The sequence below is a fragment of the Neovison vison genome, chromosome 12, assembly GCF_020171115.1.
Source record: "Neovison vison isolate M4711 chromosome 12, ASM_NN_V1, whole genome shotgun sequence".
NCBI lineage: Eukaryota > Metazoa > Chordata > Mammalia > Carnivora > Mustelidae > Neogale > Neogale vison.
In genome coordinates, this window is record NC_058102.1 from 102,619,477 (window position 1) to 102,631,502 (window position 12,026).

Sequence of the window (12,026 nt, forward strand, 5' to 3'; positions counted from 1 at the left end):
TCTCCCTGCCCCTTCTTCACTGCCCAAGTGCCATTGTTCTTCAAGACTCGGCTCAGCTGGCTTCTTGGGCAGCCAGCACTCCCTCGTCTGCATGCCCACAGCTCTCCACTGGGCCATTAAGGCCCTGAGCACTTCATGCCTTGTATGGTAGCTATTTACAGTCCCTCCCCATAGACTGTCAACAGTTTGAGAGCAAAATCCACAGCAGAGTCACCTAATCTCCCTCAGGATGTCTAGAAGGCTGTTTTGTCTATTACAGACACCTTAGTCAGGCCCAGTTCTTTTTGCAGGTTTGGAAATTTAGTCTAGCTTGCTCAAAGAACAAGAGAGGTGTTGTAAGAAAGCCAGAAGCTAGCTCCTGGATGCGGGTGACAAAAGGGAGCCAGGCGTCCGGAAACTGGAGCTGGGGGAGCTCTCTGGAATCCTGGCCCTTTCTCCTGTCAGGGGCTGCATGGTTCATCCCAGTTCTGCTTCTCTTTGTGTCGCTTAGTTTCAGTTTTCAAAAGAGTGGGTCCATATGGTCCATTAGCAGGCTCCGGAAGAGGTGTCGGTCCTGGGGTAATGAGCCGTGGCTGTCAAGGGGAGGGTGCTGGCTCTGCCCGGAGCACGTTGGCCTGGCCCTTCGAGGGGCTTTGGGTGGAGCAAACTGACCTCGTGGGGATGGGAGACACTCAGCAGCTACTTGCTAAACAAGTAGAGGTCTGGGTGAATGCCCTGTAGGGGAGAGCTCTCCATCAGCCATGTGCAGGTGGGCTCGGAAGTCAGGTGGAGCTATGAGGCGACTGTTACAGAACCTCAGGACGGGATAGTTGGGGCCCAGGGAAGGGAAGTGGTGCTGGAGACAGAAAGATGGGAGAAAATGAGTGAGAACACTGAAGAAGGTGCAGGGAGGAAAGAATGTACATGTAGGGAAGATGAACTTTGTCCAAAAAGACTACAGACCCTCTCCTTCTTGTTGTCTTCATCCTTCCATCCTTCCTTCATTTCTTGAGATCACTGTTTGCCCTCTTCTCATGACCTAGAAGTAGGGAGAGGTGCACGCCTGCATGTGTGCTGGTGTGTCTCCCTTTACCTATATCTGTTGAGCTCTCAAGGATGGGGACTAGTTGGAGCAGTTCCAGTTAGAAGTAAGAGGAAGGGAATAAGTGCTTTAAGGAGAGTCCCTAGATTTGAAATCTCTTAAGTTTATCCTCTACCTCCATTGGTGATCCCAAAGGGTACTCAAAATTCAATCTTTAATAGAATTTTTTCTTTCTCTTTAAGCTACCATGTTTCTGGAAAACTGGAAGAGGTTACAGATGCGGCTGGGCTACTTCTGGGACCTGACTGGTATAGAAGAGGAAGAAGTGAGTTCACTTGCATACTTCTCTGGGTCCTTGCTTGGTTTCACCCTGCAAATAGATCTTCTTGAGTGAGGTGACCAATTAAATTTGCTGTCACATCAGCCAGTCCCCGGCTCCACGGTCTTAACTGTGGTTGGTATGCACTGAGGCCAAGAGCTCAGATCCCCACTCTTCTCCTGAAACATTGGACCTGATGGGTAGTCAGATGTCCCAGGGACCCTCTCTGGAAAAAGAGATGGCACAAGAGAAAAGCCTTTGTGGTTCCTTTGAGATTTAGCTTAACATTCTTCTACCTCCCATTTCATGGGTGCATGAAGCCAGAGAGTAGGAATTGCTCTCATGTAACCCAGAGCACACACCTGTCAGCATGCCTCTGTAAGCCTCCTGAGGGTCAAGGGAGAGGTATGGGTACCAAATGCTGAATCCCTTTGGTGCCTATGGAAGAAGAAAGAAGCACTGAACTACTATAGTGTAAGCCAGTACAGCATGGGTGAAACTAGAGGATGAGCTAAGGGCAAAAGGTAGGTTCTTCTAGAAGGTTCTTCTCTAGTTTTATGAACAGATGATATTAAAGATTGAAAACAAATCAGCCTTTCTTCTGGGCTCTTAAGAGGGCCCCAGGCCTGATGTTGGTGAGCTGGCAATGAGTAGTGTGTGTCTGGTTGCTCACAGTTCTTATCTATTCCCACACGCTACCACTGACAGAACAGTAGATGTGAATATTGGATAGGAACTCCTGATATAGTGGACATTGTTGGTGAGGTGCTGGGAACAGTGTCTAGAAAGACCAGGTGGCACTCACATCTGCCTGAGTACTGACTTGCAAAGGCTGGGCGCAAGCATAATGGCGGCTACGCGGAAAGCACGCCTTTTCTGTATTCTCCCCCAGTAACTGAGGCGCCTCGCCTTAGACTAGAGATTGCTGGCTTTGTGGCCCTGATGTTTTATGACCAAGCAAGGACCTCTCCAATTTAGTCTTGTTCTCAAGCTTGCTTGGCTCCGTATGTCTGTCGTATGATGTTGTTTCTTCTCCTTGACGCTCTCACTGAGCAGGTGGACATTCCATCCCCATGCACTGAGTGCCTGTGCTCACTGTGTTCCAGGCCCATGGATTAAGCATCTGCCTGGACACTAATGGTATCGTGGGTTCCATGGCGGATCAGAGTACTTCCACGTGGGTTCTACCTTCAGAGGGGATACAAATTAGGAGGATAAGTGTTAGAGAATAATGAAGGCAACTGTGTTTTTTGGTAATTAGTGGCCAAATGAGTGCTTCCAATAGAAAGAGTTATGGAAGTGGGACTATGGGGGTTTTCTGGTTGACATCCTTGCCCTATGGATGAGAGAGAGAGAGGGAGAGAGAGGGTGGGGTGGGGGGGAGACAAGGGAGTTGTGGTGGGTGTGGGGAAGCAGGAGCTGCTGCTCTCCTAATGCAGGGCCTAGCGTGGCTCCCAAGAAGAGAAGAAGACACAGCCTGGCATCCAAGCCTGCATGGCACCAGAGACGAGCTAAGTGTGTCTGCTAAGTAGAACCGAGGAAGCCAGAAATTATCTGGAGAGGAGGTGTAAACACTCACACAGAGAAAGCCATCGGTTATGACTCAATGTCCTCAAGAATCTCTGTTGCAGGCCCCTGGCAGGGAGCGCAGGATAATCCATTTTGTTTCTGGAGCCAGTTTTCCTGTTTTCTGATTAACCTAGAGATCAGGGGTAAGTTCACAGGTAGACCATGATTTTAGGAACTCGTGTGCAGGCTGGGAGGGGGCCAAGACTAGTTTACCTGTGGCACAAGAAGAGGTTCATCATGGGCCCTGTCGCTTCTGGCAGGAGCTTACTGCAGGGCTTCCTGTCACATAGCAGGCAAAATCCTCTACCCACCTTTCTGAACTCAGTACACGTCATTCTGCATGCTCAGACCTTCTGGCCACAGAGACCTTCATCCTCTCCCCAGCTCATTCTAGTCTTTGCACCGGCTGTTCCCTCACCTAGATGCTCCAGTCTCCACGTGGCCTACCCTTTCTTGACTGTTCCATCCCACCCAATTTGACCCTGCTCAAATGGGCCTTCCCTGAATCCCTTTTGGAAGCAGTCAGCTGCATATTTATTTATTTATTTATTTATTTATTTATTGGGTGCAAAATGGTGGTTTATTAAAGCACAGGGACAGGACCCGTGGGCAGGAAGAGCTGTTGACCCAGGTTGTGAGGGATGGCAGGTTATGTACTCTGCGGTTGGGGGAAGGTAAGGGAAAGGGAGGTTTCAACGGAGTTTTCATATGCTAAAGAGGGCCTACAAGGTGCCAAGAAATGGGAGGCCTATCAGAGGCCTTGCCCTTGCGGCTTGATCAATGTCATCTTTAGGCCAGCCATTAACATCACGATAGTTGGCAGACTTTTTGGTGGAATGTCATAATCCTGCTATCGATCTTCTTTGTTAGTGAGATTTAGGACATTTGTAAGCCAAGGGAGACTCCTGTCTTGCAGGATTGTGATCTCTGCAAGTTAACTCTTTATCATTTATGGCAGTCAGGGGTGCCTGAGGAATGCCACACACATTACCAAGGGGAGGGGAGCAGATGGAGAGGGGGTGCAAGGTGTCAGCCTTTGCTTTGTCCTCAGCCAGCCTCCTGCTCCCTCATCATTCCCCCCTGAACAATTTTGACCCTTAAATCTTTAAGGTGGTTGAAGGTGGAAGGTCTCATCTTCTGTAATTATTTCTTCAATTTTTCTTACCCCAGCTGCTGGTTTCTTACTTGTGTGTGTGTTTGTCTGCTGTCACCTTCCTCCCCTTGAAAATAATCTCAAGCTCCACAGTGGCCTCAGAGCCTAGAAAGAAGGGCAGAGGAGCTTGAAGACTCTTCGATGAAGACATTTGTTGAGTGTATATCTGGGTCTACCTCTTTAGGTCAGAGAAGGTCCTGAGCTGGCCTGGGGCCTTCCTTCAGCCAGCTCCCGAGGAGACCAACTGGGTAGAGGTAGCTTTGGGAAGTATTTCCCAGAGTTGTGGTGGGACAGGTTATGTATTTGTGACGACTTGCATCAGACCACCTGTCCAGAGAGGCCACGTGTTCAGAACATCAGGAATAAGGAGAACCCACCTGTGGCTGGGGGCACTGGCACAGCCCACACACGGGCTGGATTCTGCTCTGGCCAGGAGCTCAGTTGTCCAGCTCCCGGCCTTTGGGGAACTCTGTAACCCCACCCGACCTTCTTGGCCACAGACAGAGAGATCCTTGTCTGACCTGCTTTAGCTGGAATGCAGAACAGCCCAAGACTCTGCTCTGAGAGTCTTGGACTCCCGTTCATGTGGCGAGAATGTTCAGCTTGTTCTAAACAGATGAAGGGTTCTGAATGGGGGCCCAGCGTGGGGTGAGGCGGGATGAGGGTGAGGTTGAGGCGGATGAGAGGGATGCGAGGACGTGCCTCTGTGTGATTCACGGCACATCTTTGGGAAGTCAGAGGCAGGTCAACAGCAGCCTCCTAGTCAGAAGGGGAAGTTCCTTAGCTCCTTTGCCAGGTATGAAAGGTAGGAACAACGTTAGCTTGAGGCGGTTTAGGATCCACATTACGGTACTCACCAAAAAGGTCCTGCTCTAGTTTTTTAATGAAAATCTTGCATGGAAATAACATAAATGAAAAGTGACCAGATTTCAGGGGCCATGGAGGACAACTTCAAATCAAATTTCTCAAAACGTTCCCATAGGGTGTTCATTGTTGTTGGCAAAAGGATTTTTGCAGGAAATGTGGGTTTTAAAAACATTAAGCAAGTGGCTTCACAGTAGAACTTTTTGGAGCTAATATGCTCATTGTGACTCTCAGGTGATACATTGTGTGGGCTTTTCCAATCTCTTAACCCCTGGAATCCCTTTTTAGCTACAACTCTTAGCACACACATGAGGAAATGATGTGTTGGAGAATGGATGAAGGTGAGAGGCAAAATCAGTGAGCCTCACAAGCCTTTAGCGATTTCTGGGTGCTCCACGTGGTACTAATTACTATGAGAAATAGAAAATAAGACATACTAGGTTGCAGATCCTTGTATTAGTATAAAGAGACTCTCAGATGCAAAACAGCTAGGAAATCCTGGAAGAAAAATACATAATTGAAAACTGCACGTGGTATAAGTTATACAATTCTAGGCTATTCGAGAGGGAGGAGACTCCACCAGGTTGGCCGTGCTAGAGAAGTCATGGAAGGGATGGGGTTGATGTGTCTTTGGAGGTCGGTAATGGCGGGCTGCCTTAAAACCCTGGAATAACATCACCTCCTGTTGTACCGATTATGTTTCTAAGCCACCTGCATGGTTTCTCCTCTCCAATGTCATGGCATGTCCCAGGAAAGCCAAAGATGGTCAGGAGCCTAGCTTGTTGGCTTTTGGAATCTCTGATGCGTGAGCATTGGTGAGGAAATGGTGTGTCCTCTGAGTCAGCTGTGAGCCAACGCCTGAATCCGTGCACGGGAGTCATTGATAAATGATGCGGGAACATGCAGTCCTCACACCTGTAGATGTTCGTCCTCGGACGCTGCAGGGAAGACCTGCCAGTGAGGCCAGGTGTACACTGTTAAATTCCCTTTGAAGTAAGTCATGCGCCTTCCTGCTTCAGCACCTGCGTTGATTAGACTGCAACCCTCTGGATTAGTCAGGTGCTCTTTCCTGTGCCTGGTGACTCACTGTTCAGGTTGTGTTGCTGAATGGCTCAGTGATATCTCTTGAGCATTGGTGTACTTGCCAATGAGTTACTCACCTAGGCTGCACAGGAAACAGGTTCAGGCAAGCAAGTTTTAAGATTCCCCGTGGCCATCTTTAACTTTGATGTTTATTGGTCGCCATTTTAGCTTGCAGAATAATGGAGCAGGAAGAAGTTTGGTCGTTGCCCTAACTCCCAGCTGCGGGGCACATCTGTTTCTCTAGCTGGGATTTGGCTCACTGAAACTTACAGTTTGAGGTATGAGAATAGTTAGTAGCATGACCAGATGCTTCTGTTTGTATCAGTTGCCCAGTTAACGTTTCCTCTCTCCTTTCTCAACACCGGCGCCATCTCCAGGAACGTGCCCAGGTTTGGTTTTCAGTGTGGTAGCAACTGTTATGTGTCCCCTTTCTCTCCCGTACTTTGTATTCCTGGTCTAGACTCCTTGTGGTCGTGTGTGGTGTAACGGTTCGTGTCTGATAGCATTTGATCCTAAGTCCTGACTTGAGTGTGCTTGTGGCATCTGGTTTATAACAAGATAACAAGATAACAGGCCAGAGCCACTCTTCTGCCTGTTTACTAACTCCGCATTGACTCTTGGGTTTTAGGAACACTCCCGACCTGAATATGAAACCAAAGTTCGAGAGAAAATGTTGAAGGCGAGTGGCAAGTCGGTTGTCCAGAAATTGGGTACCAATGCGACTGAGAATGAAGATGAGGTAAGATGCTGGCACTCGCTGCTCACTTTCTTCTTTATTTCTTAAGATCCTGTCGTCATCTCATTTGGAGTGCCTTCGTGGACAGAGACTGGGCTGGGAGAAGGGGTTGACTGGAGTGGGATGGAAGGGAATGATTCATGACACTTCTCTTCGACCTATACGCAGAGCTCATGGGGAGCAGGGTTTTGCTGTGACTTGGTTTATCTCTCTTTCCTGGGTGGCAGTGTCTGGGCAAAATGGGAGAGCAGGTTGGAGAAGAAAGAAACAGTTTCCGGCCCAGTTACTCTGAACTCCATCACTTAATTATCTAATAATGACAACTACCACCATACCAATGAGCACAATGGCAGCTAACCCCAGGCGAGGGCTTGCTCCAGGCCAGGTGCCATTCTCAGTGCATCATATCATTTTATTCTCAAAATAAATTTAGGAGGCTGCCACTCTTGTTGGGTTAATGAGAACTAGTGAAAAAAGTTACATTCATAACTCAAGTCAGTTGCCAAAGGTCACCCAGCCCGCGTAAATGGTGTGTGGACCTGGGATTCTAATCTTGGTCTGTCTCTGACAGCTGGTGCATCTAATCACTGTGCAGTACTGCCCTCTGGGGCAATGAAGAAGTCCGAGCAGGAACTGGCACTTTGGGCTGGCAGAGGCTAATTCATGCCTGTGCTCGCTTGAGCTGCTCATAGAATGTTCCTTATATTTCATTTTATCTGGGTGGGCCTTCATAAGTAGGAATGGGATGGTGAACATGTCTCCTGAGTCCTATTTCTGAGTTTTAGGGTGGCATTCAGACATTAAAACAGAGCTTCAGAATCTGTGCTGTGATCTGCAAATACTCTTGGTGTGCGTGAACTGGGGGGTTCGGGTGGGGGGCTCCTCTTTGGCAGCGCCTGTCTCCTCTGAGCTCCACCCTGCTTTGAAACCTGTGTGTGTGTGTGTGTGTGTGTGTTTATGTCTTTCCTAATCTGGCTCCTGAAAAAAATCAACAAGATTGGAAATCTGTTGTTTTTGCATGTGTCTTTTCTCCATCTTGGATTTGAATTCAAATTTCATTTAATTTTACATTCTTAAAGTTGGAACCATTCATGTTAACATGCAAATTTATTCAAGCACCAAAACAGAAGAATGTGGTGTTTTTGAGCCCAGAACACTGGCTTTTTTTCTTCTTTCTCTCTCTCTCTCTCTCTTTTTTTTTTAAAGAAAATAGGACTTAAACAGAAGAGAGAGAGGGTGGCCCTCTGAGTTATTTATTTATTTATTTTCTTAGACTAAAAGTAACTGCAAGACCATCAATTATTTGGGGGAAATAATGAATTTGTTCTTAGGAAAGCCTAATCATCACCACCACCCTCATCAGAAAGCAAGCATTCTTGTTCTGTCAGCTTTGGCAACTCCAGGAAACCTTCTTTCTCCACCCCAGAGCAATATACGAGGGATAATTTTATGGAAATCACATATAACTTTTATTGACCACTGACTCATTTAATTTTAATTCTATAGACGGGAATGCCAAGGAGCTGGAATTGCGTACATCGAGGCTGTGGTTCTAATATAAACTTTGCTTGGATATATATGCATGATAGGTCACATAACTTTCAGGAACCATGAATAATTGAAAAACATCTGAATGCATTATGAATGATACATATGTTTATGTTTTAGCATTCAACATCTATTTCCATTACACTGTCGAGAATGCAAAGCTCAAAGCATCTAATGTCTTATGGGTACTGGGGAGAAAATGACCTTCCCAGATGAGCAGCGCAAGATGAAATTGGCCTGGAATTTGATTGTCAACATTCTTCTTGTGTTCCCTCCATTCTGTTAATATTGTAAATATTCTGTTCTTGCTGTAAATCTAGCCGAAGGTGGGAAATGATCGGGGCGGGGTGGGGGCGCACATGTTGCTTCTGTTGGGTGGGATGCAGCTCTTGCAAGTGGGAAGAGTCAAGGTCAATGCTCACAGCATAACATGGCTCTGGGGGCACCCTCATGTGTGGGATATTTAGGAAAGACACCTTCTGCTGGGGAATAGAGAGGGACTAAGACCCAAAGTCTAGCTGGTGGTTTTGGATATGGGTCTTTCATCCCAGAGGATCATCTTGGCTCTGCCTTCATGGTGACCTTTAGGCTGCATATTCCCACCTCTCCTTACTTTCCTTCCTTTTGGATGATCAGGTACCATTTATTGAGACCCAGAGCAGTATGGGAATTTGCTGAAGGTCACAAAACTTGTGGGGAAGCTGGTAGTCAAACTCAGTTTCACCTGATCTCCAAAGCCCGCTGCTCTCTCTCTCTTTTTTTTTTTTTTTAAGTTTGAGGATACCGAGCCCATTTTTAAAAACACCTTTATTAAGATTTAGTTCTCAGACCATAAAATTCACCCACTTAAAATCTACAATTCATTAGTTTTTATTATATTCACGGATTTATGCAGCCATTTCCACCATCTAAGTTTTAAAATATTTTTATCACCCCAAAAAGAAACCCTGTACCTAGTAGTTACCAAACTCTGGGAAACAATTATCTACTTTTTGTTCTATGGATTTGCCTATTTTGGACTTTCATGTCAGTGGAATCATACAAAATACTGTATTTCGCTTCCTTCATGTGGCAGAATGTTCTCATGATTCACCCATGTTTTAGTTACTTCAGTGCCTAATTCTTTTTTTATTGCCAGATAATATTCCGTATTGTGGATATACCTGATTTATGATCTGATGGATATCCGGATGGCTTCCATTTTTGGGCTATTATGAATAATGGTGCTATGAATATTCGTGTGCAGGTTTTTGTGTGGATAAGTGTTTTCATTTCTTTCGGATATATGCCTAAGAGTGGAATTACTGGTTCTCTCATGGTGGCTGCATATTTAATACTTTGAAGAACTGCCGTACTGTTTCCCAAATTAACCATACTATTTCACATTATTATATTTTAAAGATTTATTTATTTATTTTAAGGAGAGAGAGAGAGTGTGTGTGTGTGAGTACATGCATGCCTGCATGGGGATAAGGGGAGGGTCAGAGGGAGAGGGGGAGAGAGAATCTGAAGCAGTCTCCCACTGAGCATGGATCCTAATGTGAGGCTTGATCTCATGACCCTGAGATCATGACCTGACCTGAAACCAAGAGTGGGACACTTAACCAACTGAGCCACCCATGTGCTGCCCATTTTATGTTCTAACCAAACAACGTACCAGGGCACCAATTTCTCTACATCCTGGGAACACTTGATATTATCTTTTTTATTTTATCCATCTTAGTTGTGTGAAATGGTATTTCATTGTGGTTCTCTTTAGCATATCCCTAATGACTAATGATGTTGAACATTTTTTCATGTGCTTATTGGCTATTTGTATGCCTTCTGTGGAAAAATGCCTATTCAGATTCTTTGCTCATTTTTAAATTATTTTTTATGATTGTGTTGGAAGAGTTATTTACATAATATGAATACCTATACCTTATGTGATATGATTTACAAATATTTTCTCCCTTTCTATGGATTTTTTTTCACTTTATTGGTATAATTCAAAGCTCAAGAGTTTTCTGATGTAACTCAACTCGTATGGATTTCCTTTTATCACTTGGGTTTTTGTGTAATATCTAAGAAACCATTGCCTAGTTCAGTGTCATAAGATAGACTCCTAGGTTTTCTTCTAAGAGATTTATATTGTTAACTCTACCATTTTAGGTGCATGATCCATTTTGAGTTAATTTTTCTGTATGATGTATTTAAGGGGTCCAAATTCTTTATTTTTTTTTTTTGTAAGTGGATATTCAGTTGTCCTAGGACCATTTGTTGAAAGACTCTTCCCCATTGAATTATATTGACACCCTCATCAACAATCTATTTACCATAAATATGAGAGTTTGCTTCCACACACTGTTCAGTTCTGTTAATCTGTATATCTGTCTTTATACCAGTGCCACATTGTTTTTATTATTACACCTGTGTAATGAGTTTTGAAATTGGGAATTTTGACTTTCTTTTTCAAAATTGTTTTGACGATTGGGGTGCCTTGCATTTCTGTATGAATTTCATGACCAGCTTGTCAATTTTTGCAAAAAACCCAAACTAGGATTTTTGATAGGGATTGAGTTGAATCTGTAGATTAATTTAGGAACCATTGCCATCTTAACACTATAGGATCTTATAATCTATGAACATGGTATATCTTTTTGTTTAGATCTTCTTTAGTTTCTTTCAAGAGTGTTTTATATTTTCAGTGTACAGGTCTTATACATAGTTTGTTGAATTTATTTGTAATTATTTTATTCCTTTTAGTGCTATTGCAAATGTAATTACTTAGTTAATTTCAATTTTGTATTGTTCATTATGAACATATAGAAATACAGTTGATTTAAAAAAAAAGATTTATTTATTTAATTTAGAGTGAGAGAGAGCATGCAAGTGAGCACAGGGATGGGCAGAGGGTACGGGGAGAGAAGCTCCAACAGACTCTTCTCTGAGTTTAGAGCCTGACACAGGGCTTGATCTTACAATCCTGAGATCATAACCCAAGGTCAAACAAAGAGTTAGATGCTCAACCAACTGTGCCACGTAGGGGCCCATTGATTTTTTGGTATATTGATTTTGTATCACACAGCTTTGCTGAACTCATTTTTTAATTCTAATTGTTTTTAGTGAATTTCTTAGGATTTTCTATTTATAAAATCATGTCATCTATGAATAGAGATAGTTTTACTTCTTCCTTTCCCAATCTGGATGCATTTTATTTCTTTTTCTCCTCTCTGTCTCTCTCTCTTTTTACCCCCAGCTAATTGCCCTGACAAGAATCTCTTGTAGAATGTTGAATAGAAGTGATGAGAGCAGACTTCCTTGTCTTGTTCTTGATCTTAGGAGAAAAAAAATTAGACTTTCACTGTCGAGTATGTTGTTAGCTGTGGCCCATTGCTTTTTTTTTTTTTTTTTCTCTATAAGGCTTCCCAGAGAACAATTTACATTGCATCAAGATGATACTGATCTGAAATGAAAATTCTCTACTGTAATGAGGTGGTAACTACACGTCCACATTAGGGAGGGACAGTGCAGAGTGTCCCAAGTTTGGTAGGGTAATGGTACTCTAATTAAGTAGCTGAACTTGTCTCTGAGCCTCTTCTGCTTCAGCTGTCACATGGGGAGAGTGAATTTTAGCCTTTGCAGTCCTGAGAGTTGGTGACTTTCTTTGTTTTTGCAAGAGATGATGTTGGTCATTAGCCCAGAACTTTGGGGCATAGACTATCTCTTATTTGTCTTAGATGTTGTTAATTTG

At 44.2% G+C, this 12,026-nt stretch overlaps 1 protein-coding gene across 1 annotated transcript in view; it reads left to right on the plus strand.

Moving 5' to 3' along the window:
- ANO2 (anoctamin 2) overlaps nucleotides 1–12,026 on the plus strand; it is a 340,666-nt gene that overhangs the window by 182,815 nt on the left and 145,825 nt on the right. The window contains exons 14-15 of the mRNA XM_044226412.1: nucleotides 1,264–1,346; nucleotides 6,638–6,748. Of these exons, the coding sequence (XP_044082347.1) occupies nucleotides 1,264–1,346; nucleotides 6,638–6,748 (194 nt within the window). The remainder of the gene's footprint in view (nucleotides 1–1,263; nucleotides 1,347–6,637; nucleotides 6,749–12,026) is intronic.